Raw genomic sequence first — 27,470 nt, 5'->3', positions numbered from 1 at the left:
AAATATGAGTTTTGGAAACTCAGTAAAACTTGATGGGCCTACCCTAAATATGGGGTTAATGTTATTGGGCTTTTTCATTTCATAAAAATTACAAATTCGTAAACGACCAATTAACAATAAAATCTCGCTGTACTGTACGCAGTGCAGCGTTTTAAACTTCACCTGATAATCTCTCGCCTGTAAAATCCCTAAGCCTTTCGTCCTGTCTGAGTTGTGCGACAAAAATGGCGAACCGTACGGACCCAGCAGCGAAGAGCATCAGAGGAACGAACCCTCAAAACTTGGTGGAAAAGATCGTACGATCAAAGATATATCAGAACACGTACTGGAAGGAACAATGTTTCGGATTGACGGCGGAGACGCTCGTTGACAAAGCTATGGAACTCGACCACCTTGGCGGAACCTTCGGCGGCAACCGGAAACCAACACCCTTCATGTGTCTCATCATGAAAATGCTTCAAATCCAGCCGGAGAAAGATATCGTCGTTGAGTTCATCAAAAACGACGATTACAAGTAAATCTTGCAATGAACTTACTTAAGTTTTCATATTTTAATGACCTAATCGCAATTTTTTTTCTGAAAATATTTAATCCATTTGACATTAAAAGTCAATCAAGGGCAAAAACTTCGATCTTGTGATATTACGTGGTAGCTAGTTTTCTCCTTTTTTTTTCCTTTATGTTTTTAGGTTTTATAAGATTAGGTTACGTGAAATTTCTTTTTTTCTAATAACAAAGTCACATCTTTATTTAAACCCATTTATCTTTAGTGTTAACTAGTAATAAAAAATGTGATGCTGTGATGTTGTACATTTGCTAAAGTTTTTTGTTTGTTTAATTTTTAGGAGTTTTGAATATCATTGGCCAGACTCAACTTTATTTACTTGCATTTTACTGATTTAACTTTCAATCAATTGGTAATGAAATTTTTGTGACCTGTGTGTCCCCTATATTTAGTTTATTTGGATTTGTGTGTGTATATTGGCTGCAGGTATGTTCGTGTTCTGGGAGCCTTTTATTTGCGACTTACTGGGACTGATGTTGATATCTATCGTTACCTTGAGCCATTGTACAATGACTATAGAAAGTTGAGACGAAAGTTAGCAGATGGAAGTAAGTTTCAATTTTGTTAACTTAATTTTGTGTTTTTGGTTTCCTTGTTTTTCATTCACAGATGGATGCTGACTGATATGTTCTTATTGTTTTCTTAACTTGAATTAGATTTTTCTTTGACTCATGTGGATGAGGTAATTGATGAACTTCTGACAATAGATTACTCATGTGACATTGCTTTGCCTCGCATTAAGAAAAGGTATGTTATATGTTGATTTATTTTTCTGTTGTGAAAGTTGTGTTCTGGCTTATGAATGTAGTGAATTATAAACAAGTTTTTGTAGTGGGTTGTGTAGCAGGCTATGTAGAAGAGAAACAAACTAGTAATAGCAGTGTGAAGTATGTCTTTGGGTGACTTGGCTACAAAGTGACTATTTGATTTTTGATGAGATAAAAGAAGACAAAAGTCACGAGTTATGGCACACAGTTTACGTTTTTCTTCTTTGAGCTTCAGTTCCTAAGGAGTTTCAAGGGACTCTTTTTTTTCTCTATTCATCTCAATTGAAAAGGTTCCTAAGTTAATTTTTATGGTTTGTGGTTTATCTTGTAAGGTGGAGGGATGATTTCTCACTACAAACGATCTAGAAAACTGTCTTCCTTCTACATTTTCTTGGACACTGGATTCATCATTGTATATTCTCACCTTTTACTAATTTAATACAAATTATATAGTTTATTATTAGAAAAATAAAAGAAAGGGACTATTTTTTTTTCTTGATTTTGGAAGAAATGAGATGGCTGCTTGTTATCATTTCTTTTATTTAAGCAGATATGAAGTTGTCTCCATAAATACAATGCAAATTTTGTGTGTGGCTCATTTCTTCTTGCAAATAGATGGAATCTTGAGACCATTGGTGCACTGGAGCCTAGAAAGAGTGTTTTGGAAGATGACTTCGAAGAGGAGGAAGAGAAAGAGGAAAATGATCAGCTTGATGATGGAATGGAAGACGAGGCTTATGAAAAGGTTCAAATTTCCTTCCAAGTAATAAAAAGATAATCTTGCTTGCTTTTTATTAGTTTTCTAAATTTTGTTGACTTATTTATGTTTTTAACAGGATTATCACCATGGGAGAAGCCCTGCAAGGGACAGAGATAGGGATAGAGATAGGGACAGGGACAGAGATAGAGATAGAAGACGCGACAGTTACAGATACAGGTGAGTTATATTATTTTTTTGGTCTTACTTGTTGTTAGGTCCTGTGGAAAGAGATTAATTTCTATGTTTATTATTTGCCTCTGGCAGAATGTTCTATCACCAACTGGGAATTCTATTTTTTCTCTGATATAGATTTTCATTTTTTGGTTTTGCCAACATATGTCCTTTTAAAATGGAAAATTGTAATATGTCAACAAAAAGTAAGATTGTTAGCTGTGAACTGCAAGTTTATTTATTTATTTTACATTTTTCCTCAAAATATTAATTTCTCAAGCTGTTTAGGTGCTACTAGCTGCTGGCTGGTGGATAATTTTTGTGGAAGCTGTCACCTAGAGATTGAGGCCCTAAATGTGGTCAAATAAGTCAATTTCATTAATTGTATCTCTATTTTTATGATTTATATCATCAGATCATTGTGTTTTCATCATGGCATTTAAGGCCATTGGTGGCTTAAACAGCTTCCTATAGAAATTAATCAATGATTCTGCCAGGTTTCTCTGCACTGGCAGTGTGCAGTGAGAAGTATGATGAATCAAACAATTTTAGTGTTTCTTCTTTATGAATTTGTTAACCTCGGTTTTGTTTTTGACTTTTGATTCCGTATTTATGTTGAGAATTTATTTTATCAGACGTAAACTATTTTTTCACTTTATGATTTATTGATGTTTATTAGTGAATGCAATTTTTGTTGCTAGAACATTTATCTTCCTTGTTATGTTGGCGGAATTCAAAGTCTTATGTCTGCCAGGGTCTATCCATTTACTAAGTTAATGGGGACTTTCAATCTGATTATTTTTTTGTTAGATGGAAGTTTAGACATTCATGTTTCTCTTTTCTCCTCCCAGGGATCGTGATTATGATAGGGATAGGGACTATGACAGGGATCGGGACTACGATAGAGATTATGACAGGGAAAGAGGACGTGGTCGAGATAGGGATAGGGGGAGGGATAGAGACAGGGATCGGTATCGATTGAGAGAAGAGAAGGAATATGGTCGTGAGAGGGAGCGAGAAAGAGAGAGGGAAGGGAGGGATAGGGACCGTGATAGACGAGATAGGGATCGTGGAAGGCGGAGGAGCCGTTCTAGGAGCCCTAGCCCCAGTAGGGATCGCAAGAGATATGCTCGCAGCAGCATGAGTCCTAGAAGACATGCAGAGGAACCAGAGGATGCCGGCACCCGTGCAGAGCCAAAGAAGAAGAAAGAGAAGAAGGAAAAGAAGGATGATGGGACAGACCATCCAGATCCAGAAATTGCTGAGGCTAACAGGATACGAGCATCCCTTGGGTTGAAACCGTTAAAGTTATAATCTTATAGAAGATGAAATCTTTTGGTGTTCAAACTATGTATACATTTAGACATTGGATAGAGAGGCATTTTCTTGCACTATTTTGCTCATTTCTTGTTGAACCGTGATTATCTTATATTCTGTAAATGCTTGTTGAGGAGCTTTGTAATTCAACACCCCAATGCTTGTTGCCTTAGCTCTAAGATTTGGTTCTGAGATTTATCTGTAACCATGAGTGGCCAAACAAAGCCCAAATCACATTTTCCTGGAAATAATTTATCAGAATGTTTGATGCTATTGATGCAAACTACGGATGGACTTGGAACCATATCCAAAGCCAATGGGAAAAGCATATTTATATAGAATCACTATTTCAGGAAAAGCACAACAGAACTATGCAGATAGACTTTCTATAGACTACTAAGTTCAGTGAATTATAGTATTTAGTGAAAAAAGAACACTATTCTCAACTAAAGGGGATCCTCACTCTGGAATGGTTTCTGGTAACAGGACTCCATCTTTATCATACTGAAGAGTACCAGAGTGATTCAGTGGCCTGCATTTTTCACCCAGTAGGATCCTCTTCTTGCAAAGCTCCTGCACTGACCTCTCCCCATCTTCTTGATCGGTCTTTCCTGATCCCATCTTTACCATCTTCTTTCTCATTGATCGAGCCACCTTCAACCTGTGTTGGGTCGTCATGATTCTCAATGGAACCCTTGGCATGCTATGTGAACCCTCTTGTTTCTGGTCATCGTTGCTACCACCATCAATTGCATCAGTTCCACTACCATCACCATTCCTCTTTTTCATCAGACTCTTGAAAGATAATTTTAGCAGCCCCATTTCCTCCATTTTTACCTTTCTCAACCTCTCAGCCTCTTTCTTATCAGCCAAATCAAAAGCATTCTTTCCACGAACTCTGTCATTATCAATACTTGAAGAACAACTACCCTCTCTTATACTACCTTTCTTGCATCGAAAGAAATTGGAACAAGCCCTACCAACCTTCATTGGCAAAAGCCCTTTAGGTGAAACCCTTTTCTTAACCTTGCCACCCTCCTTGAAAGATTCATGTTCACTTGATGATCTTCTTTGCATGGTCTTCAAAACCACCCTAGGAAACTTGACTCTCACCTTTGGTTGAGAAATGTTCATGCTGAAGAAGTATGAAAAATGAAACCTTTTTCTAAACTTGCTGGAATCAAAAACATCCCCACAACTTCCATTACTATATTTCTTGCAACTTGTAGCTGCCATTGTTTCCTATTTCAAAGCTTGAAACTCAAAAATGGAACTTGAAAAAGTTCACTAATAAAAATAATGGAAGAAATGGAGACTTACGTGGGGAGTTAGGACTTAGGAGTTGCAATTTTAGTGGGATTGTGAATCTTTAGTTTCCCATTTTTACCCCTAAATGTGTCATTAATGTCTTGATTAAGTATAATTAATTAAAGAGTAATTAGTAATTAAGAGTTTTGAAGACAGAATACTGGGCTTGTTAAAATTTGAATGCCACTGATATTCCTCCTCTCTCCCTCAAACAATCAAATCACAATCTCTTTTGTGATATATAATTTAGAACAGGTAATTTTTTTTGGAAAGAAAGACAAAAGTTATGAGAGAAATTCAAACCTTTAAGAGTTTCTTAAGTATAAACTTTCAATAGGATTGGATTGGATTCAAATAAGTCAAATTCGAGTTAAAAATTGAGTTTATTATCATAAAAATGAGCAAATCCAAAAGTTTGAATTTCAAACTTACTCGTATCAAATGTAGAGTTAAATTGTATTTTTGAATTAAGTTTGAGCCTCAATTCATAGATTTTAAGGTAAATTTTTTTAATTTAAACTAATAATAAAATGACTCTTATTTGAGCTAGACTTATATCGAATTTAATCGTACTTACAAATTAAAATTCCCTAAAATTTTGAGATTTATCTATATCACTTTTTAAGGTCTACAAGAGGGTCCAAAATAAAAATAAAAGATAAAAAAAAGTTAACGCATATTATATTACAATCTTTTGATAATTATTTTAGACTTAGATTAGGGTTTCATCTAATTAAAGAATTGATTTGTTAGTCGATTGTCCAACTAAACTAGTGGCTTGAGTATGATATGATTAATTTTTTAAACTAAGTCTACTAAATATATTTATTAGATAATATTAAGTCCTAAATTTTTTAACACCAATCATTGCACTCTAATCCTTGTGCATGTCTCTTCATCCTCAATTATAAATAAATGAAGTCGATTTGATTTATTGGCCCGGTTGAGTTTTAAAACATTGTCTTGTAATAATATAAGGATAAAACTATTTATATAAATATTTTTACTTATATATCTATACAAAATAACCTAATAATACTTGAATTACTCATGTTAAAATTTTTTAAAAATTTTGTCACAAAGATTACTTGGGCCTACAGAGATCTTTTGTCGGCCCAATAAGAAAATGGGCTCTAGTTTGGCCTTTCACCAATCCGACCGATAGTTACCAAGATCTGACCCAAAAAACTGTTGAATCCTGTTTGGGTTAAGAAATAAACGTACGCTAAAACCCTAAGTTTTGCTGTTCTTTATCCTTGGAGTTTCACACGACACTCTTCGTAAGAAGAAGAGCGGCCCCTGTCCCTCACTGTCCTTTCAGGTGGGTTCCTTTTCTTTCTCCGTCTCTGTTTATCCGACGCCGTATAAAATATTCTATAGATTGTATATTAGAGTGCCTTGTTTTGACTCACTAATTTTTTTTCTCTTATTGTTATTGACTTTTTTTATATGATCCGTTTAAAATGAGAATAATACGACTTTTGGGATCTGGGTTTGTATTTTTCTATTGATTTACGTGTAAAAGTTTGAGTTTTTATAAAACAATCAATTAAATATTTGATCAATCTCAATTGGGTCGGTGAGTTTGGGGTTAGATTTGCCCTATCTATCTTTTTACATGTATGTTGTTGGGGGGATATTAATTTGGTTTCATGGATTGTTCTCTTAGATTTGGCATTTTAATGTTGTTGTATAAGAATTTTATTATGTGAAACGACATAGAATATGTAATGCTTGAAAAATATACGGGTGTTTAATTCTTTTTAATTTTTAGTTGAATGTGTTTACCTTGTTTGATCCGTAACGTTGTGCTAACGGGGTTTCTAGGTTCAGGTTTATGAGTGAGATAATTGGATTCATTTATTGAGTGGGCTGTGAATTTGGATGCGTCATGTCGAATTATGCCAAACCGGAGGCTGCATTAAATCAGGCTGAAGGTAGTGATAGTATCTAATTTCCTCTTGTTTATTCTACAAGTTCTTTTATCACTCTGCTTGTGGAGTAAAAAAATTCCTTATGTGTGTGGTTTTTAGTTTATCTTTTGTTACCCTTTGTCTTGTTATTGTATTCTGTTAACTCTGCCTTGATTTGGTGTTTAGTGTTTGAACTGAATTTTGTAATCTTTGGATACAGCCCTGATAAATGTTGGGCAGAAGCAAGACGCATTGCAAGTGCTTCATGATTTGATTACTTCAAAGAGACATCGAGCATGGCAAAAGATTCTTGAAAAGATTATGTTTAAGTATGTAGAGCTTTGTGTTGATATGAGGCGAGGTAAGTTTGCCAAGGATGGTCTGATTCAATACCGTATTGTTTGTCAACAAGTGAATGTCACTTCCTTGGAGGAGGTTATCAAGCACTTTATGCATCTCTCTACTGAGAAGGCTGAGCAGGCACGTAGTCAGGCAGAAGCCTTAGAAGAAGCGCTTGATGTGGATGATCTAGAAGCAGATAAAAGGCCAGAAGACCTAATGCTTAGTTATGTCAGTGGAGAGAAGGGAAAGGATAGGTCTGATCGTGAACTTGTTACTCCTTGGTTCAAATTCTTGTGGGAGACTTACAGAACAGTGCTTGAAATATTACGGAACAATTCAAAGCTGGAGGCACTCTATGCGGTAAAATTCCCTTGGATGCATTGATTGATTCTTTTCATTAAACATTTAATTGATATACTTTTGGGTAAAGATGGAAATTTTAGTTTGCTTCCATTTTCTTGTCCAGATGACTGCACACCGAGCCTTCCAGTTTTGCAAGCAATATAAGCGAACAACTGAATTTCGTAGGCTTTGTGAAATTATCAGAAACCATTTGCTGAACCTTAGCAAATACAGAGACCAAAGGGACCGACCTGATCTTTCAGCTCCAGAGAGTTTGCAACTCTATCTTGATACCAGATTTGAGCAGCTAAAGATTGCTACGGATCTCCAGCTCTGGCAGGTTGAATTATGATCTAAAATAAGCATTATGTTATATTCTTGAAGGGCAGGAATGTGAAATCCTTCTTAGCAATTATGTTTTGTAATAGATAACTCTATTTTAATTGTCTTGACTGTTTCCTGCAGGAAGCTTTTTATTCCATTGAAGATATTTATGGATTGATGTGCATGGTCAAGAAAACACCCAAGCCATCTTTGCTGGTTGTTTATTATGCCAAGTTAACAGAGATTTTCTGGATTTCTTCAAGCCATCTTTATCATGCTTATGCATGGTTTAAGCTTTTTACACTTCAAAAAACCTACAATAAGAACCTGAGCCTAAAGGATTTGCAACTGATAGCATCATCTGTTGTTTTGGCTGCACTTTTAGTGCACCCTTATGAGCACACTCATGGTGCATCTCATTTGGAACTTGAGAACGCAAAGGAGCGCAACTCGAGGATGGCCAATTTGATAGGATTTGAGCTTGAAACAAAACTTGATAATAGAGAAGTGGTATTCTGATTTTTTTAGTCGGATTGTTTGCATCCTTTCTTGGTTTAAGTTTTTGTCCTTCTAATGATTTTCACTGCTTGCAGCTTTCAAGGTCTGCCCTTCTCTCAGAATTGGTAAGTTCAAATTATTCTAATTCTTTTATGGCCTTTATGTGTTAGGGCAATCTGCTTGCTTAACTAGTGATGTTCTGATTGTGATGAATGAGGCTTAACTTTATAGCAGGATGCGTAAATCTGTTCAAACTTTACCTGTCAAAGTTAACTTTATTTTCTGCCAGCTACTGTTTCTTTTTTCTTTTTATAATCCATCAATAATTTGTTAACGTCTATATTTAGTTCATGTCACCTTTGAAGGGGAAACAAAGTTTCACTTTTTGTTTTTGCCTTATTTATTCAAGATATATTAATAATTTATTATTCTTATAAAAAATATTATGTCATCTGAATTTCACATATTATGTGATTTTGGTTTTAGTTTTTTTATATGTTATTTTCTGGAAAATAGCTATTTGTAGTTCTTTTTCATTCCGATTGAGAATGAAGTCTCTAACCTTCATGTGTCAAAATATAAAAAATGATGCAAACTTAAATCGTGGCCCTGCATCTGTAGAAGAAAATGTATATATGTGTAGATATTGGTGCCTGTATAAATTCTACAATGATCATATTATTGCTGTTTCTCTTCTCTAAATTGGTTTTACTTTTAATTAGGTTGCCAAAGGTGTATTGAGTTGTGCCACTCAGGAAGTAAAAGATCTGTACCACCTTTTGGAGCATGAGTTTTTCCCTCTAGACCTTGCCTCAAAGGTACAGCCACTATTGGCAAAAGTTTCAAAGTTAGGTGGTAAGCTTGCTTCAGCTTCTTCTGTGCCGGAGGTGCAACTTTCCCGTTATGTTCCAGCCCTTGAAAAGCTTGTTATCCTGAGGTTGCTTCAGCAGGTAATCTCATGTTTTTGTTTCTTCATAGTATTGCGCCTTTATGTGTGCCTTCTCTTAGGTTGTTGACACTTTGTGCTTGTCAATCTTCCCCCATGGTTTTCCAGGTATCTCAGGTTTATCAGATGATGAGAATTGAGAGTTTATCTCAGATGATTCCCTTCTTTGATTTCAAAGAGGTGGAGAAGATTTCTGTTGATGCTGTAAAACATAATTTCATAGCCATGAAAGTTGACCATATGAGGGGTGTTGTTTTGTTTGGCAATTTGGTAAGTTCTGTGCTCTGTGCCCACACTTCTGTGGATTTTCTGTCAAATAGATAATGCAATTATATGATGGTCTTTTTTAGCTGTAGAATTATGTCAATTTACTTTGTGACAGCTAGGGGAAAACAAACTGATTTTCTGGATTTGGGAATTGATTATTATTGTAAACATGCGTTGGGGGTATGGTTTATTAGCTTATTTCCTCCAGCTTTATACATGCATTTGGAATGTCTGTTATTGGATGAGTGTTTTTGACTCAAGAAACTAATACCAGTTGAGCTGAGACAGATTTGTGAAGCAGAAGGGAATATGCAGTGAACTATTTATGTTCCACTGTTATTTGTTTAGTTTGTCCTATATGTTTGCGCTTGTTGCTTGTCTAATATTACTATTGCAGTTTACAGTAATATAATTTTTGTTTATTGCTATGGCTTTTTCAGGGTCTTGAATCTGATGGTCTGCGGGATCATTTGGCTGTTCTTGCTGAGTCTTTAAATAAAGTGAGGGCCATGATATATCCTCCTGCAAATAAAGCATCAAAACTAGGTGAATTGTTGCCTGGCCTGGGGGAGACTGTTGATAAGGAGCATAAGAGACTTCTTGCTAGAAAATCAATCATTGAGAAAAGGAAGGAAGAACATGAACGCCAGCTTATTGAGATGGTATTACCATCTGAATTGTCTCACTAAAATTAATGGCTTGTTGATTGTTCTCTAGTTAAGTATGGTATTAAATGAATTTTTATGATTTATATTTTTTCATCTTCAAGGAACGTGAGGAGGAGTCAAGGAGGCTGAAGCAACAGAAAATAACAGAAGAGGCTGAGCAGAAGAGGCTTGCAGCTGAGTACGAGCAAAGGAAAAATCAAAGAATTCTAAGGGAAATAGAGGAGCGTGAACTTGAAGAGGCGCAGGCTCTACTTGAGGAAGCTGAGAAGCGCAGTAAAAAGAAGGGGAGCAAAAAGCCAATTTTGGAGGGGGTGAGTTGAGATTTTGGCACTGCTGTTTTCATTTTTTTTTTTCTTTTGTGGAGAAGGTGGTGTTGTCAGGAAAAAGTAACAAAATTTTGTATCAAATGCAGGAGAAAGTAACAAAACAAAGTTTGATGGAGCGGGCTCTGACTGAACAACTTAGGGAGAGGCAGGAAATGGAGAAAAAGTTACAAAAATTAGCCAAAACTATGGATTATCTGGAAAGGGCAAAAAGAGAAGAGGCTGCTCCCTTGATTGAAGCTGCTTTTCAGCGACGGTTGGTTGAAGAGAAGGTGCTTCATGAACGTGAACAACTGGTATCTTCTAATTTTTGTTCTCTTTCTGTAGAAGTATTTTACATGCAATATAAAATTCAGTTGTGAGTGGTATTATGTTTTTTTTATTTTATAAATTTCTCACCTTCCACTGGGGAAGTGTAATTATTTTTCCTACTTTGCAGCTAGAGACTGAACTCAGCAGGCAACGCCATGATGGGGACCTCAGAGAAAAGAATAGACTTTCTAGGATGTTGGACAATAAGGTTGGGCACCAAGTGTAGTCTTGGACTTTCTGCTTATGGAAGAGAGAACTAACTAGTTCATTAGATCCTTATGAATTTAATTGAAATCTTACAGCTTATGAGGCTGGGATTTAGTTATGCCAGTGAAACAAATTTTGGTTTATGTTCTTTCTCAGGAAAAATTCCAGGAAAGAGTGTTGAACCGTCGGAAAGCAGAGTTTGACAGGCAGAGAGTGGAGAGGGAGGAGAGAATCAACCAGATCATTCAGGCACGCAAACAGGAGAGGGAGACAATGAGAAAGAAAGTATTCTATGTTAGGTGTGAAGATGAAAGACTGAAAAAGAAACGTGAGGAGGAAGAAGCTCGAAAACGGGAAGGTAAATATTTGTACAAATAATTTTATGTATTTATTTAGATTTTATAATTTTAATTCTGTAAGCATATTGTTTGTTCTTTTTCTGGCATACAGAGGCTGAGAAACGAAGAAAAGAAGAAGTTGAACGCAAGGCAAAATTAGATGAAATTGCTGAAAAGCAGAGGCAAAGAGAGCAGGAATTGGAAGAGAAGGAGAGGCTGAGGAAAGAAGCTCTCTTAGGGAGACCAGTGGATGTGGCTGCCAAGCCTTTTGAGCTACCTGCCCGTGCATCGGAGTCTGGAACTGCTGCTGCTGCACCATCTACTGGAAAATATGTTCCCAAATTCATGCGTGAGAGAACCGAGGCTTCAGGACATGCAACACCTACTCAACCTGATCGGTGGGGTGGTGGCAGGCGAACAGAAGGCTTTGGTCAGGCCACACCAGAGTCTGATCGATGGGGCAGGAGAACTGAAGGCTCCGCCCCAGGATCAGATTCTGATCGGCGGGGTACCAATGGCAGGCCAGATGACCGCACAGCCCCACCTAGCGATAGGTGGCGTAGCAGTGGTAGCTCTAGAACTTCTTGGTCATCTTCTCGGTACCCATCACACTGATTTGAACTCCAATCATGGCTTAATCTGGCTGGGGCTTAAACTGGGGTTAATTTGGTGATGTGCGAAAATGCTGATGATGGATTTTTGTGATAGCTCAAAGATTGGCAGATCCAAGGATTAATGATGGCTATAAATTTTGAGAACATGAGACTTGGTAGAGTTAATTGTTTTATTTCGCTTTTATCTATATTTTTCCTGTATGACAAGCCTCTGAAAGATACTTATTCTAGAGTTGGAACGTTCAGGACTTGGTGATGAGTTTGCTGCATACTCAAGACTTGTTGCGGTTTGTTTGGTTATGTTTTGAATCAAGTAAATGTCAAATCCAGAGCTGATTTTTCTCCTTGACTCACTCAGCAAATGTTATAATTGTCAATCAAGTGATTTTTGTATGAGGTTGCCAAGATATGCATGAAAGTTCCTTTACATCAGCTGATTGCTTTTGCTATATGTTTTGATTTTCTCGACTATGGATTCTCTTAAATCTTATTAAGTATTACATTTATATTTGCCTCATTAATAGCCTTTGTCTCGAACTTGATCGATTTCAACTGTATTTAGAAGTTATAATTAAGAAGTAATATCATTAATACCCTAAATAAAGTTTATTTTGATATAGAAGAATTAATTTGAAATTGGTTTGTGGTTGACGGGTCGTGGTTTTAACTTGTTCATTTGATTCGAATAATCAGTTAAGATGGACATGCAAGGACCTTTGAAAATCCAGAGACCAACATAATCAAAAACATAGCGGATCAACCCCAACTACGCGCTTCACCTCACTAGGTTTCTCTTTTACTGTCGCCTTAATCCAATGAGCGGAGCATTTTTGTGCTGTTATTGGTTGATGAAACTTGGAATTTAGTTGTTTTATACAGGAGCCTCTCTGGGTTTTGTTTGGAAAATCATTTTGAATGACATATTTTAAGGATATATGCTCTCTCCCTACATGTAATACATGTGGATTTTTGTGTACAAATATTGATAGGACACCTCAGTCTATTCTAATTGTGAATTTATTATGCGCATGATCCAGTTATCTGATGGTTTTTATGGAACTATCGGTTGACAAGACTGGGACTATAGGCACTCTATTGCATGCTTTTTTCTGGGTTTAGATTAAAAAAATTAACAAAAAATAACATACACTTTGAACAACATTTTATGTGGATATATAGTCTCTACTTCTCCATGATATTTTTCATTTTTTGTGTTTACAATTATATAAGTGAGTGGTTTTGTCGAAATATTTATATTACTTGATAAATCTTGGAATTTAGCTACACTTTTACATGGGTTTATATCAAAAACCATTTTGAGTAACATTTTATGTATATTTAAATATGCATGCTTCAGTGCTTCATGTTTATTATTGGATTATGTGTGTGACTCCAAATATCTAGGAAAATCTACTCCATACATTATACTGAAACATTGTTTCGAACAACATCTGCTAATTCACTTTTACTTGCCATTTATATTTGCTGACTGGGGGAACAGTTTATGCAGTGTATTTTCTTAGATAAAAATTATGAATTTTGGATGAGTAGCTTTTGTTCTAAGATGTCAGTCATTTGTTGTATTTTCATGTTAGTGGTGGGTGTGCAAAGGAGCTTAAAGATGTGGGTGAGTCTCTTGATGGCATAGATGGTCAGAACAGTGATAAAATGGAAGAAGAGTTTGATGAATATCTTGGTGTTAAGCCTAAGTTACAACCCCAAGGTATGGATCCTAAAAGGGGTTGAAGTTTCCGCAGCGTGCATAAAATATTTAATATAACTTTATTCTTTTAGGAAGAAATTAGTTTCTTCAATATGATTGACGTCTTAGTGTGTTTTCTTAGAAGTTGATAGGGCTAGTGTTGACATTTCATGTGGCTATTGTTGAATATTTATCCTTTCGGTGATAATTTGCATTGAAGATTGAAAAGAAAGGAGCCATTAGATTTCACTTGTCATTTCAACAAATAAGGACCCTTCAATTCATTGCTCGAAAATTTAAGAAATAGAAGAAATTGTATTTTGAATCTTGATTTCTGCACTATGTTGTGAACCTGGAAAATGAAAGTTTTTCTTAAATTTATTTTCATCGTTCTGTCTTTGTTGACTTCATGATCTTTGTGATTGTGAAGCTGGAACAACCCTCAGAATTTTGCTGTTTTTTCAGGGACTTATTTACTCTCCAATTGCTCTGCATCGGAAGTATGGTTACAAAATTAATATAGGTTGCCTGTTTTTCTTTTTAGATGAAAATTTTAACTATAGTATTAGTGATTCTAGCAGGCAATTATTTGTGGAAGAGTTCAGAAGCTCCTGTGCAAAAAATATTGAGAAATGGTCGAACTGTAACCAGTTTTTCAGTTAGAATAGGGGAAATGCTTGACCAAAGACTTGCCGAAGCCTTCCCTGTGGCATAGATTGCTGTGCATAATGAATTAGTTGGGGCATATGCAGTTCAACAACTTTCTAAAAGGTATGCATCCATGTCTTAAGAAAGCCAAATTTTACTTATTAAAGGAATATGCAAACAAAACTTCTCCTATTTTTTGGTTTAATGAACGGAGGTTTGATACAGCTCTTCATTTTATTTTGATGGTGACACTGAAACCAGAGTTTACAGTGACAGCATTAAGGTGAAGTTAAGTATGTCTCAGAGATAATGTGTTCATAATGATGGTGGTTGACTTCTGTTGCCTCTTCCGCACTTACTGGTAAAAAAATGTATTGTTTTCTTAATGCTATTGTTTCAGAATGTTTCCTGCTTACTTCCTTTTTTAAGTGATAAGCTCCGAAAAGCAACTATTTTGATAACCGCCCACTCTTTGATACTACCTACGAAAATGGATATGTATATCGCTTAAGTAAGAAAGCCTCCCTGAAAGTTCTGAAAGATAGAGAGATGTAAAACTGTGAATCTCTGCTGCTAAAATATGGAGATGATGAATACATTGGCTTTGCATAGACTTATCCTCATGTTCTCTTTATCAAAATTTTGGTTTAACTACAATAAGTTTGATCTACGTTTACATCATTTAGTCTAATGTTTCCATTAGAGCAAAGAAAGACAATTTTGATTCCATTATACCTAGTAGTGTACTGTTCCTTTTTTTTTTTTTGGGTTAACAGTTTACTGATAAAAGGGTACAAGGGTCCCAAATCGACGAACTTATTATTTATCAAGATTACACGATGTCATGCAGAAATCCAAATCTTGGAATGCCATACACAAAGAAAACTCCTTTAAATCGCTTTTATAATCAGTGTTCATCATGGTTTGACACTATTTCTTTATTTCCTATTCCGAGAGGGTCGGGTGGGTGTGATGAAGTAATTTGTAGATTGCTGGAAAGGATAATATACTCAACTATGATGCTGTACATTGTGTGGTTCTCGCCTGGTTGCTTTCTAAATTATCGCCTGCAGGGACAGTTCGCCTTATAAAGACCCAGAAAGCATCAGCAAAAAAATCCTTTTGAGGATTTGTGTAAGTTCTCTTCTCTCACCATACTTCCAAACGATTACATGGCCCACCATTATGGCACCGCCTTTCTTAATAATGCCATTTCTTCCCAATCTAGTAGGAATCTTTGGTAGTAGAAGTTTTTCTTCTATTTTCTTGATTGTGTGATCCTCGCACTTTATTTTACTGGCAGGAGAAGGATTGTTTAAACCGAAAGTCAGTGGGCACATTGTTGAAAAGTTATTTGTGGAAAGTGAAAGTAGCTGGAGCTTCTAACTTCCGTAAGAAAAACATAAATTTAGGTTGTCTGATTGTAACCGTCCAAGACAAATGATGGTTTAGTTGTTTATTGTTTCTATTCATGACCTGGTTTTTTTGGGTCATCTTGTCCTCCCTTATTTTATCTTCAGAAAGCAATTATCTCTGCCTGTTTTCCCTTTCTCTCCTCTTATTCTTTCAGAATGAAAAAGGCAAATTTATTGAGGGGATTTGATATGATATTTGTAAAAGCCAAAAGTGGGGATTAATATTCAGACACTAGCAGAATGTTTTGGTCCCTTTTGGCTTCACTGTTTACCTGCTAAAGCAAGTGTGAATTTTTTGTAATCAGAATATTCATTTTAGTCATGATGTTGATGTTAGAAAATAAGTTTGTTTTATTTCTAGCCAGAAATTCAACTGCATTACAAGTCATTTCAGCTGAAACTTTCTGGTGAATAGAGAAGTTTCATCTCATATTTTTCAGGGTAATTTGTAATCTATCCTGGTAGAACAAAGAATCTGCGTAACTTGACTTGACCGAAGTCATTAGTAGTTAGGTTTCAACTTACAAGAAAATTGTAGCTTACACAATACGAAAAGTATAATATATATTCCACTGTGAGTGAAACATTAAATGTCATAAATAAGCATTAACACTAAACAAAACCACAATATGACGTTGTGTATTCTGATGCACATGTAGTTTAATTTACATGCGAAGGTTGACTATTTTCAAACTTTAAACCAAGCCTACCGCTAGACTGTTGCCTATGTGAAAAATGATGCTGAGAACTCATCCAAAATCAGCTTTGAAACAAAACATTTCTGTTTCTCACCCTCTTTTTTGGTTTGAGGAAACTTGATTTCTTTTATGATGTCAGTTCTTTTCATAGTCATTTGAAGGCAAATGACATACAAGCATTTAGAGAAGTGTCCATGATATTGCGATTATTATAGTCTCAATAGTAAAGACCACATATTGTTGCATAGTTTTTCAGAGCCCCCCAGCACTTGATTGCAGACCAGGAGAACTCAATTTAACCAGATTTTATGTAGGACTGAGGTACTGGACACAGAATATCAAAAAGGTAGCACCTTCATTAGTTTTAGGTCTCAAACAGAACAAAATTTTGATGGTTGGTAGCATTAGTGTTCTCACTTCTTTTGACCTTTCTCCTTTGACATTATTAAATTCTGTGTTCCAGCATTTTAGGGTGCATCCCATGTTTCAAGTTTGGTTGATGCTTGAGTTGAAGGCTCTGTGTATGATGTGAATCGGTCATTATCATTGATGTGCTGAGAAATGCTTGAAAAAGTTGGTTGCACGCAATTTCCATTTAGTAGATGACTTGGTGATATAAACATTTATTGCAAATTACTAAAAGATTTTATGATCTGTTCTGGAGAAGTTGATTATGCTTTGTTAAATTATACCATGATGATCTAAGTGATGATGTTATTATGAGCAATCTGTGATTTAATATTCTTGTAGCTTTGCTGAGCGTCTGTCACATTTATAGCTTTTAGCATGTTGGAGTCATTTCAAGGTTGGGAATATTGTAAACTGTTGCCTTATAGGATTCCACACTGTGATTTTAATATGCACTATCTCTTGACCTAGTGAGCATTGCCACATCCACACATTAATGTTTTAATCTGTGAAATCAAATAGCTTAACACTACCTTTGGGACTTTGTCTGTCTTCCCTTACCTCTTTGGACCAACCCAAGTTTTTTTATTACTTGGATAGGACTACTTTAGAAAATGGGATCCCCTCAAAGGCCAGATGGACCCTAGATATTCTAAACAAGGAAAGTGGAATCCAAGTGCCAGTTTGTTTATACCTTAATTCCGTGATGTGTGCTGAAAGAATCATTTGACCCATATAAAAGAAATCCAGAGAACAGGATGAAGTATAGGCACTCATGTATTATTTTATAAGTTCATGCACCCTTCTGCACAAAGCTCTGAACGACATGCCTCTTGAACTTCCTCTAGATTTTTACTATCTTTTTGTCATCTGGTTTAAACTTAACTAATGGCCTATTAATTGAAATCAGAGATACTATTATAATTAACTTTCAAGGGGCTGTGCTTCAGTTGGTGGAATACTCTATGGTGTTTGCAGTCATTTGATATTTTTTATACTTTCGGTCACAACTCTAGCTGTTTTTGTCCCATGGAGTTTTCTGTTTTCTTGCTATATTTGGGTGTCACTTTTGTTTTTCGTTGCCTCTTCAGGTATATGGAAGCCAAACTAATGGCTGAATTATTGAATGACAGACAAGCAGCTTTGTACTTTAATATTCAGTGACAGATTTAGTTGGGCGGTACAAGTTATACCTAATTAGCTTCAAACTTTATGCGGGCATGTCGCATATTTTTAACTATTTAAATCATTTGTCATTGTGATTGTATATTTAAATGATGCCAACATATCAGACATACCGACAGGTGTCTAGTCATGGGACAAGTGGAAATGCACCAAGGAAACTGCACTTTGATTGGCTTTTGAATTCTTTTTGTTGCTTTCTTTTCATTTGTAGTTCTGTTTTCACAGCTCAGTCATAAATGGTGTATAAATAGGCACTTAGTCCGTAGTGTTTCTTGCTTCATTCAAATATTATCCCTAGTTTTAGGTCTCTAAACAAGAGTGAAAATGGTGCTTGTGATATATTTCATACTCACCTTAATATCCCATGTTTCAGGCAATGATTCTTGCCCGAAATGTGGCAGCATTGAAGTTCCATATCCTCTTAGTGCTGGTGAAAACTGTGGAGACCCCAGGTATAAAGTGTTTTGCAACAATGACATTCTGCAATTTCAGTCAGCTGAGGGTTTTTACTATAATATCATCAGCATTAATCCCACTTCTTATAAGCTTGTTATAAGCCCTCCTTCAATACTCAATAACACTTGTGACTCTTCTGATTTATCTTTAGGAGGCTTTAGGATAGATGATGATTCACCCTTTAATATATCTACTCATAACACTGTCATGCTATTTAACTGTTCTGATAGAATACTTCTGTCACCATTGAACTGTTCTTCGACTAGCTTCTGCAGGCAGTTTGAGGAGAAGGCTCCAGAAGGAAGCTGGTGCTCAGGCACCCTTTGCTGCCATTACTTGAAAGATTCAGCCATGAATGCTCATAGGATTAGGGTCAGGGTTGGAGGCTGCACTGCTTATACTTCTGTGGTTGATATAAAGCCTGGAGATACCATTGATTCCTGGAACTATGGTATTGAGCTGCAATGGTTGCCTCCCAACTAAGTAGCAGTTCTAAAGCCATGACCATTCAGTGTTACATCTTGTGTAATGCAGGTGTCTGTTATCACTTGCAAAAAGGGTACCTTTGTCTTTAAATATGTAAGTCTTTATGAACGTATTGCTTCAACGTTTGTTTGTCTAATAAAATCTCATTAGCACACGTGTTTACCTTTTTTCCTCTATTATCGTGATGGATGGTTTTTAAAGTGAATACATGTTCAGATGACATCTTATTTAAGTAAAAGACTGATGACATGATACTCGCATCCCACTCCAGACTTTATTTACAGAATCATGACCCTCTTTGAAAAATGGAAACAACTTTTTTTTACGATAACATGTGTGTACATCATGATTGGCCATGAGCATCCTAAAATGTCTGTCAAAATCAGAAGGGAAAGAGGCATCAAGTTTCTAAGTTTTTGTTGTATTTACATATTATGTTTGTGTTAACAAGCTTGTACAGCATGCTAAGTGTTTTTTCAGTTCCGTGTCAAAGTTTCTTTTTTTTTGATAAATGAATGATCTTCCCATTCCTTTTCTTGTTATCAAGTGCATCTCTTTATCCTGCTTGAATCCCATATAGTGGATCTTATACTATTATATTATTTATTATTTGGAATCAGGCTAACGGGGAGCTGAGCCCCTTTTCTGGTTTTGAATTTTTAAAGGTGAAAATCCATTAATCAATCATGAGAGACACTCCCAACAAGTAAGCTATTTAATTCTGAAAGACGCTGTTAAAGTTTGATTATATTTAATGGAAAATTGGTCCAATAAAGTTTGCAGAGTGCAGAATGGAAAATGTTATCCTGATCCTGTTCGTTGAATACTCTGCTAAAACATTGTAAAATAAGCTTGAAGGCCTACATCATTTATGTTTTACCAAGTCCAGAAATCGCTTAAGCTTTCAGGGCAAGGATTTAAGGTCCGGTCAGCTGGTTGGACCGTATAATCTTGGGTCAATCTAGTTTAATGACTAAAATAGATTTTAACCACTCAATGAACTAGATTTGGAACTGGTTCTCAATTGGACCAACCAGTCTGGCTTATAACAATGCTCTGGAAATGTATATATTATGATACAGTAAGATTAAAATATATGAACAATCAATTTTAGTACAACCTGGCTTGTAGGGGGCTCCTTCTGGAAATAAAAACTGCTTCAACATAACAAAGTTAATGAGCATTGGTAGTAATGCTTATATACAAACAAGAGAGGTGAAATGAAAATTGTTTCTTTGCTAATTTTAGGAGATCCACAGAAAGTATGCCTCAGATTACAGGAGTTTTAATTTAAAATAAAAAGGTTAGAGCCATCTTCTGATTCAATGAGCAATTTCTTAGGTTCAAAAGAAGTTTATAATATCTCTTAATTGCATATCCTTTAATTCGTACATCTTAGGAGTTGGGGTTTTTGAGGACACATGCCACAATTTTAGAGAATTAGGCTTTTAAGCAAACTTTTAATAGTGGACAATCATTTGAGCTGTTTTGGAAGGTCTTAGACACCTTAAATGACCAAAGTAAAGAGATTTCAGACTCCCGAACTCTCAATTTATCTTTGCAAATACCCTTTTATCAATAAAATCAGACTTACTTTTTTCTTCAATTTCTGGCTGAGCACAGAGTAGTTAGATCCCTAACACAATACCACAAGCACAAATACAAAAGCAACCCAATACATATTGCCAAGTTCCTGAAATTTGCAAATGCTTTACTACTTTAGTAAACATATATAAATAGTATATGAATATTTCTAATACATCATACTCCAGGAGCAAATAATGAGTTAAACTCTCAAACAAACATAGAAATTGGCGTAGCAATAGGATATTGCCACTATGCATTCTTTGCTTTACTTACAAATTCAAACTGTTAGCAATCAAACTGTGACAAACATATCCATCAGATAAGCACCTTTTTTCTTTTTGGGTCTCAGCTGGTCAGTAGACTCAGTACAATACTCAAGCACAAACCAAAATCCCACAACAACAAAGAAAAAGCATCTACTCTCTATATTTCTACCTCATTTCTTACAAATATCTATTAAATCACCTCCGGAACGGGAAAAACCAAACATGCTCACACTGCCAGGGAAAAACTTACCAATATTTACTTTGTTATTAAATGGATAACTAATATGTCATTACTGTTGCTCGGCTCGGCCTCTTTCCTTCCATGGCATCTTTCTTTCTCCGACAATTAGCGCAGAGAAAGGGTCCTTCCCATGGTTTTGATGAAGGTGAGAAAAAAGGCCCTGAGTTTACTGATGAGCCATCACTGGGTGGTTGATCCACTTGGCAGACTGCACATCTGAATAAACCTGAACTGTTCAATGGAAAATCCTTACCTAACCTGCAAAACCAACAAACAGAAAGAATTTTGAGAGATATCACTTCAAAAAACTAATGGTTCCTTCTCTATAAATAACTCCATCACTTGCATCGATTAAAGGGTTGTTACTGAATTGAGCAAGCCGGCAGAAAAATTAAGGACATTAATTTGGAAAACTTTACATTAAGTCCGTCCTTTCTAGTTCATTGAGAATATCCTAATCAGGCAACTCTTCTTAGCTAGTCAAGTTGAATTAGTAGTTTATCCAGTTAGAATCCATTCCATAAGTCTCCTGTTTGATCATTAAAAAATCATTCTGGGCAACACCGGGTTCAAATCAACTTTTAATATTTTGCAGTCACAAGCTGTGCATATTTCTGTCTTTGTTTAGTGGCATGTCTTTTTATCTTTTATTAAAACTAAGTTTTTTACACACATAGCTATGTATTTACGTCTCTATGCATGCATGTATCGGTAAAAGAATAGAAAACTGAAACAAAAATACAAACTGCTGTTACATCATATGCGGGGGAAGTCAAACCTTTCCGCAAGCATAGCCGAACCCTCTTCAAATATTTCCTCCACAACTCCAACAGCAGAGAGCTTATTTGATGCTTTGTTCATAGAATCCTGAGCTTTCTTCCCAAAGATAAATGAACTAAGCATATTCTGTTTCTTCCTTGGTGTTGGAGCTGGGACAGGATGGTCGGATGGTATAATATCAACAACCAAGCAGGTTGTATCATCCTTCAGGCCTCTTGACCTCAGAGCCTCCTGAGTACAGAGAAAAAAAAAAGTTAACAAGCAGCCAAAAAGAATAGTACTGTCCTGGATGAAAAAGAAGGGATCAAAGTGTGCTAACCTTAACCACCAGCTTGGCAGCAAGCTCCGCAGGTAGACCCCGGCAAGCCTTGGCTGCCATATCAGAAGCTAATGCATCCCATATACCATCAGAAGCAATTATGAGTCGCCCTCCAGCGTTTGAAAGCTAAGTAAACACAATATATATTTGAGAAACATAATTTTTTTTAAACATTGAGTTGGAGAATATAAACCACAACAAACCTTCAGCCAAAATAACAAAAGTGCTCACCTTCACTTGCTTAACATGTGGTATTGGAACAATGAACTCTCCAACATCTGTGTCACCAATTGACCTCGAAAGACATAATCCCCCAGGCCAGCAACGTAGGGGGCCAACCTATAAGCCACATTGAGATTGGACCAGTTCAAAAGGGAAAGTTGACTAAAGAATATGGACCCGAGAATTTTAGGCTAAGAATAGTACTGGTAAATGAAATTTTTATACCTCATTGCCTCCAAAAACATTCAGCCTTCCAACTTCACCCCCGCTTGCTGTGACACGCTCTCTCTCTTCTTCATTCTCTTCCAGTCTGTGATCAACAGTTAAAAGTGAAACAACACCACCCTGGGTGTCCAATATGCATCGAGAATCACCGACAGATGCAACAGTCACAGTCCACCCATCAATCACAACAAATGTCACTGTTGTCCCAGAAGTTTCACCTGTAAATAACATTGTACCATAAAGATAAGCATGCCAAGAAAATAAAGTTTGGACGAAAATAAAAGGAACACTGACACATACCTTTCTGTTGAAATTCTATGTCAGTTTTTACAAAACCTGCAACAAGCGCCCGAGGAAGGGCTTGAAGCCACTCATCCCTACTAGCGCCTTGAGGGATTGCACTCAAGACATTATTCAACAAGTTCTCCTTTGCAAATATGGCAGCTGATATACCATTATGCCCATCAAATATCTGCCAATAAACCAGTAATAAGACCTATGGGCACTTGGAATAACAGGGGTATATATGAATACACGTATAAAAGCTTTCTACATGGCTGGAAAGGATGCCAAAATTTAAAAAAAAAAAAACCTTCTTTTCTTGCTCACCAGAAGCTAAACACAAGCCTTTTACTTAATCTAAGAGAATCTATCAATTTCCTGGTTAAATATGTAATAGTATTATTATCTGTTATACTTTTCTTTGTCCCCTCTAATTGTTCTCGACAACCAACAGACAGTAACATAATTATACAAAAATTTGTGAAAAAGAATTACTGCAAAGACGGAAAATGACGTTGATGCATTTCCAGGAATCCTCTGGCAATCGGGTTTTATCAGAAAGTAATCCTCTCCCTTTTTCGCTAAAGCAGCCTGTCCAAACTTCACAAAAGGCTTCTCAACCTTTTCATTCCTCAATTCGCGACCAATCAAAGTCGCAAGGGGAACAAGAGGAGGCTTCATTCGTGATACTTCACTCTGGCTCATGTTTGTTTATTTTTCAACATTTTCTGAGACCCTTTCAAAGAGAACCCTAAGCAACCACCTAAAGAATAAATTAGAGCCTTTTGACAATGTCAATGCAATGTATAAGAAAAACTTCAACATAGTAGCAAATTTATAGTATCAAACACAATTCACACAATTAAACCTATTTAAATCAAAAAGCTGATTACATAAGTCTCCCCAACTGATCCAAAATCAGCTACATATCAATTCAATACAATGGATCACACATAGTCAAATAACAAATAATTACCAAAAACTAGCAAAAAAAAAACACAACCCTAACTGATTCAAACACCAAATCAAAAAGCAGATTACATAAATCTCCCTAACTGATCCAGAATCAGCTACATATCAATTCAATACAATGCAGCACACATAGTCAAATAACAAATGATTACCAAAAACCAGCAAGAAAACAAACACAACCCACAACAAGAAACTATCAGAACCAATCAACCAAAGTTTCTTCATTAATCTTTCACCACTTAGAACACATAGGAATCAACTGCGATCCTTGCTCAGTAAGCTAAACCAGCCACGTATCAAAATAAAATAAATTTAAAATACGACACTAATTAATCTAATTACCGAAAGTTAACCACCTAAAACAAATCAAAATTTTTTTCTGAACAAAGAGTAAATCAACTTTAAGACAAAACGCATCAACAGAAACCCAGATGAGTTCCCTCACAAAATTCAATCTTTTCAAATAAAAATAAAAAATTTATGAGTACTAGCAACAAAAAAAAAAAGAAGAAGAAAAACAAGAAGGGAAATTTGAGAAGTAACCCCAAACTCACATTAGCAGATCAAGAAGAAAGCACAGCAGATTGAACACTCAATCCCCCAACACACTCACTCCGTTACAAGAAATAAAAACCCACTAAGGTCCAAAAAATTAAAAAATAAAAATAAACCCTAAGAGAGAGAGAGACTGTGGCTTGATTTGATTGGTAGAGGAATCTAGAGAGAGTGAGAAAAGGCTGTGATTTTAGGACAAAATGTTCCATAATGACATTTTTGTCCTACATTTTCGTTGTAACTGAAGCACGTCTTAAAGATAAAATGACTATTTTGCCCTTAATTTGATTTTTTTGACGGTTTTGCCCTTTCTGACCTTTCGTAAATGTTCATGACTTTCTTGTTTTCTTGTTTGTTCACTCTGAATTGACGTTGGAGATTCTCTCATAGGTTTTTGTGAACAATAAAATTATGTGTACCCACTTTAGGTACACAAATATGTACATATTTATATGTGTCATTATGTGATTGGATGATTTTGAATTAAGAATAAAACAATAATCAATCATATGATGACACATATGAGTGTGTATATATTTGTGTACCCAAAGTGGGTACACATAGTATTACTCTTTTGTGAATTAGGGTAGATTTTTTTACCATGTATTATTATCTATTTTTATTACTATTATATATGTTTTTTAATTTTTTTAATCAAATCAAATTTAAATAGAAGACTTATATTAAAAATATGAAATTCAAATCTAAGTTTAAGTTATCTTAATAGTGAATAACATCAAAAATAAAATAAAATTATGAGAAAAAAATGACTAAAAAATAAAGAATATTCAAAAAAATCATTAAAAAAAAAAGAATTCTAATAAAGAAGTATCAATAAGTCTCCAAATTCAAGCCAAATTAAAATTTTAATTCAAGTATAATTTATTCAAATTAAATATAGATTCAAACTAAATTATTTTGAATATTAAATTCACCTAGGACAATTCTCAAATCAATCAAATATGTCTAGATATTAGTTATTTCCATAAAAACATAATACATATTTCTTTTCCATGAGTGAAATATATGTTATGCACTGAAAATCTAATAAAAATTACTTTTTTCTTAAAAATGTGTATAAGGGTAGAATAGTCATTTAGTAGATGTGTTGACCCAGAAGAAGCTTTGTGCTAGAAAATTGTTCCTCTTATCATACAAAAAGTGGTGTGTTTGGTTGGCAAAAATTAGGTGGGTGAAGGAAGACTTGAGGCAAAGCAAAATGTTTATAATAATAATAGTTTGATCTATGAAGCAATGTTTGATTGTCAATTAATCAACACCAAACACCATAAGTTGTTAGTTTCAAGAATTTCGGAAGGCCAATTTCGTTGCATCTTGTTTTCGTTCACTCGAATCATTTAAAAATATTCAATGTTGTTGGAAATTAGGGTAAACAAACTAGCAAATGTCTCAAATTATATTGTTACGGTTTTTAACAATAACAATAACACGACATTATTTGAACAATATGAAATAGAGTGTATAAATATACTTCAGGTAAGATACTATTTTCGAAGATTATTTAAAATATTTATCATTATTGATAACACATATAATCAGTTTTTGTATATATATAAGTAACAGTTATAGATTTAGAATCATTTTTACCATTACTATTGTCATTAGACAACAAAAACATTTTATGTTTTAAGTCTTTCTTCAGAATAAGTTATCCCCAAATAGTTTAATGGCTATTTATGCACTTATAATAATACAATTCCAAGTTGCCAATTACTTATTTCTTATTAAAAATAGGTTGAGTTTGATTTGATTTTTAAACGGGAAGTTAGAAGTTTAGTTTAAATTTACAGTTTGTATTTGTGCTTTAAATTTATAATTTATTGATAAAATGATATCAATTTGATAATTAATTGATATAATTCAAATCAAACATGAGTAAACTCAATCGAATTAAACTATCTGTTTGTCTTGATAATCAAACTAAGATAAATTCTCTTTAATTTAAATTTGATTCAATTTAAAAAATAAATTTATTTTTTTACTTAAATTTAGTTTGAATTTGATTTAAATAAATTCAAAATATACCAAACTAATTTTTGAATACAACTCAATTTGATTAGATTCAAGCTAGTACTAATTGAGGTGGTGGTGGTGTGGTAGTGACACGATGACGGGTGGGTTTGTAAAGCAATGGTAACCTAAATACAAAAAGACAAGACAAACATCAAAGACTTGATGACTTGGCCATGTGTTTTTGGTACCCCACTTAGAGTTTTAGCCACTCATTTGAAGGGGTTGTTTTTTGGAACCCAGCTGGAAAGTTGACGTTGAACAAGTGGATGTTTGTTGGATATTTCTGACAAGGGTTACTGCTATTCTCACCAGTGGCAACACCAAACATAACCCAACTCCCTTTCACATAGGGGTGGATTCCGATCTAGAAGCTATACCCAGCCGGAATGCTTGGAATTTGATTTGAAACTTCAATTCGATTCGACAATTCTTCTTCAATTTTTCTTAGGACTTATCATTCTTTCTAATAGTATTGTTTATTATTCAAATCAATTTGAGTTTTTTATTTATGGGTTTAACTGAATTTAAACTAAAATTTTGTTTACCAATAGGCCGAATGAAGTTTGAATTCGAGCTAACTACTTATGATTTGAACTAATTCTTATTTGGATTTGCTCTACTTAAATCTATTCTATTTGCATAAACTAAATATTGAATTTGTTGTTAACTTTCCTCATTTATTCACAATACGCGTTCATCCGACAGATGGAATTGATCAATATGAAAGCATAATAATACTTTTGGGGCATGTTTACATTACGTTTCCAACTAGAATTCACCTCCATTTTAGAGCCAAGTTGGCGTAATAAGTCTGCTGAAATAGAATAATGGGTCAGCAGACGCAGGATAAGTCAATGCCTTCTCAATATGTTATACAGAATCCAGCAAAGATCTTCAAGGCCTTCTCAATATGATACAGAATCATCTTCAAGGCCTTTTCCAGCTCACTGTGCTACCTATTAGGGCTGGATTCGAATTTAGATTGTTCGAACTTGATTACCAACTTA

The 27,470-nt window shown here is 35.1% G+C and overlaps 5 protein-coding genes across 11 annotated transcripts; 3 read left to right on the top strand and 2 right to left on the bottom strand.

The window, feature by feature from the left end:
* The first annotated feature begins 114 nt into the window (after positions 1-114).
* Positions 115-3,863, top strand: LOC123209255 (pre-mRNA-splicing factor 38). Of its 2 annotated transcripts, XM_044627157.1 has the most exons (7): positions 115-514; positions 992-1,113; positions 1,222-1,312; positions 1,948-2,077; positions 2,169-2,269; positions 3,115-3,150; positions 3,181-3,863. In XM_044627157.1, exons 1-7 carry the CDS (start codon positions 225-227, stop codon positions 3,575-3,577), a joined length of 1,167 nt encoding a protein of 388 aa, XP_044483092.1. In that variant the 5' UTR covers positions 115-224; the 3' UTR covers positions 3,578-3,863. The 2 variants fall into 2 exon arrangements, with proteins under 2 accessions (XP_044483092.1, XP_044483091.1); XM_044627156.1 differs by having other exon boundaries at positions 116-514; positions 3,115-3,863.
* Positions 3,864-3,886: 23 nt separating this feature from the next.
* LOC123209256 lies at positions 3,887-4,859 on the bottom strand. Its single transcript, XM_044627159.1, has one exon. It carries the CDS (start codon positions 4,814-4,816, stop codon positions 4,040-4,042), a length of 777 nt encoding a protein of 258 aa, XP_044483094.1. The 5' UTR covers positions 4,817-4,859; the 3' UTR covers positions 3,887-4,039.
* A 1,219-nt stretch (positions 4,860-6,078) lies between these two features.
* Positions 6,079-12,329, top strand: LOC123200159 (eukaryotic translation initiation factor 3 subunit A-like). 4 transcript variants are annotated; one of them, XR_006498513.1, is made up of 15 exons: positions 6,091-6,209; positions 6,716-6,825; positions 7,022-7,503; positions 7,610-7,825; positions 7,951-8,319; positions 8,403-8,432; positions 9,030-9,257; positions 9,362-9,523; positions 9,961-10,182; positions 10,290-10,499; positions 10,601-10,807; positions 10,951-11,031; positions 11,187-11,388; positions 11,481-12,137; positions 12,229-12,329. XR_006498513.1 is itself a non-coding variant. In XM_044615314.1 (14 exons), the coding sequence occupies exons 2-14, from the start codon at positions 6,780-6,782 to the stop codon at positions 11,981-11,983; spliced, it is 2,958 nt and encodes a 985-aa protein (XP_044471249.1). In that variant the 5' UTR covers positions 6,079-6,209; positions 6,722-6,779; the 3' UTR covers positions 11,984-12,329. The 4 variants fall into 4 exon arrangements, 3 of the variants coding, with proteins under 3 accessions (XP_044471249.1, XP_044471259.1, XP_044471243.1); XM_044615314.1 differs by having other exon boundaries at positions 6,079-6,209; positions 6,722-6,825; positions 11,481-12,329; XM_044615324.1 differs by having other exon boundaries at positions 6,090-6,209; positions 7,951-8,316; positions 11,481-12,329.
* Positions 12,330-13,711: 1,382 nt separating this feature from the next.
* LOC123200186 (wall-associated receptor kinase-like 20) lies at positions 13,712-19,134 on the top strand. 2 transcript variants are annotated; one of them, XM_044615335.1, is made up of 6 exons: positions 13,712-14,184; positions 14,266-14,455; positions 14,594-14,693; positions 15,406-15,466; positions 15,636-15,723; positions 18,412-19,134. In XM_044615335.1, the coding sequence occupies exons 3-6, from the start codon at positions 14,653-14,655 to the stop codon at positions 18,975-18,977; spliced, it is 756 nt and encodes a 251-aa protein (XP_044471270.1). In that variant the 5' UTR covers positions 13,712-14,184; positions 14,266-14,455; positions 14,594-14,652; the 3' UTR covers positions 18,978-19,134. The 2 variants fall into 2 exon arrangements, with proteins under 2 accessions (XP_044471270.1, XP_044471277.1); XM_044615342.1 differs by having other exon boundaries at positions 13,712-14,455.
* Positions 19,135-20,670: 1,536 nt separating this feature from the next.
* Positions 20,671-24,594, bottom strand: LOC123208429 (probable protein phosphatase 2C 5). Of its 2 annotated transcripts, none has more exons than XM_044625953.1 (8): positions 24,429-24,594; positions 23,398-23,665; positions 22,921-23,092; positions 22,621-22,838; positions 22,405-22,512; positions 22,174-22,299; positions 21,853-22,085; positions 20,671-21,332 (listed from the first exon to the last, which is right to left on the bottom strand). In XM_044625953.1, the coding sequence occupies exons 2-8, from the start codon at positions 23,605-23,607 to the stop codon at positions 21,113-21,115; spliced, it is 1,287 nt and encodes a 428-aa protein (XP_044481888.1). In that variant the 5' UTR covers positions 23,608-23,665; positions 24,429-24,594; the 3' UTR covers positions 20,671-21,112. The 2 variants fall into 2 exon arrangements, with proteins under 2 accessions (XP_044481888.1, XP_044481889.1); XM_044625954.1 differs by having other exon boundaries at positions 23,398-23,653.
* Between the last annotated feature and the right edge of the window lie 2,876 nt (positions 24,595-27,470).

Source organism: Mangifera indica, chromosome 2 (assembly GCF_011075055.1).
Source record: "Mangifera indica cultivar Alphonso chromosome 2, CATAS_Mindica_2.1, whole genome shotgun sequence".
NCBI lineage: Eukaryota > Viridiplantae > Streptophyta > Magnoliopsida > Sapindales > Anacardiaceae > Mangifera > Mangifera indica.
Note: the sequence above shows the minus strand (reverse complement) of the source record. Positions and strands in the feature narration are given on the sequence as shown.

Bases quoted from the DNA above. Each gene is read 5' to 3' on its own strand.
- LOC123209255 (XM_044627156.1), top strand. From the start codon at position 225: ATGGCGAACCGTACGGACCCAGCAGCGAAGAGCATCAGAGGAACGAAC. The intron at 515-991 runs GTAAATCTTGCA...TATTGGCTGCAG, and splicing joins ATCAAAAACGACGATTACAA to GTATGTTCGTGTTCTGGGAG. The intron at 2,270-3,114 runs GTGAGTTATATT...TTCTCCTCCCAG, and splicing joins CGCGACAGTTACAGATACAG to GGATCGTGATTATGATAGGG.
- LOC123209256 (XM_044627159.1), bottom strand. From the start codon at position 4,816: ATGGCAGCTACAAGTTGCAAGAAATATAGTAATGGAAGTTGTGGGGAT.
- LOC123200159 (XM_044615314.1), top strand. From the start codon at position 6,780: ATGTCGAATTATGCCAAACCGGAGGCTGCATTAAATCAGGCTGAAG. The intron at 7,504-7,609 runs GTAAAATTCCCT...TTTCTTGTCCAG, and splicing joins AGCTGGAGGCACTCTATGCG to ATGACTGCACACCGAGCCTT. The intron at 10,500-10,600 runs GTGAGTTGAGAT...TATCAAATGCAG, and splicing joins AAAAGCCAATTTTGGAGGGG to GAGAAAGTAACAAAACAAAG.
- LOC123200186 (XM_044615335.1), top strand. From the start codon at position 14,653: ATGATGGTGGTTGACTTCTGTTGCCTCTTCCGCACTTACTG. The intron at 14,694-15,405 runs GTAAAAAAATGT...TATCGCCTGCAG, and splicing joins TGCCTCTTCCGCACTTACTG to GGACAGTTCGCCTTATAAAG. The intron at 15,467-15,635 runs GTAAGTTCTCTT...TTTTACTGGCAG, and splicing joins AAATCCTTTTGAGGATTTGT to GAGAAGGATTGTTTAAACCG.
- LOC123208429 (XM_044625953.1), bottom strand. From the start codon at position 23,607: ATGAGCCAGAGTGAAGTATCACGAATGAAGCCTCCTCTTGTTCCCCTT. The intron at 22,513-22,620 runs GTATAAAAATTT...TGTGGCTTATAG, and splicing joins ATGTTTTTGGAGGCAATGAG to GTTGGCCCCCTACGTTGCTG. The intron at 22,300-22,404 runs GTGAGCACTTTT...GTGTTTACTTAG, and splicing joins CACATGTTAAGCAAGTGAAG to CTTTCAAACGCTGGAGGGCG.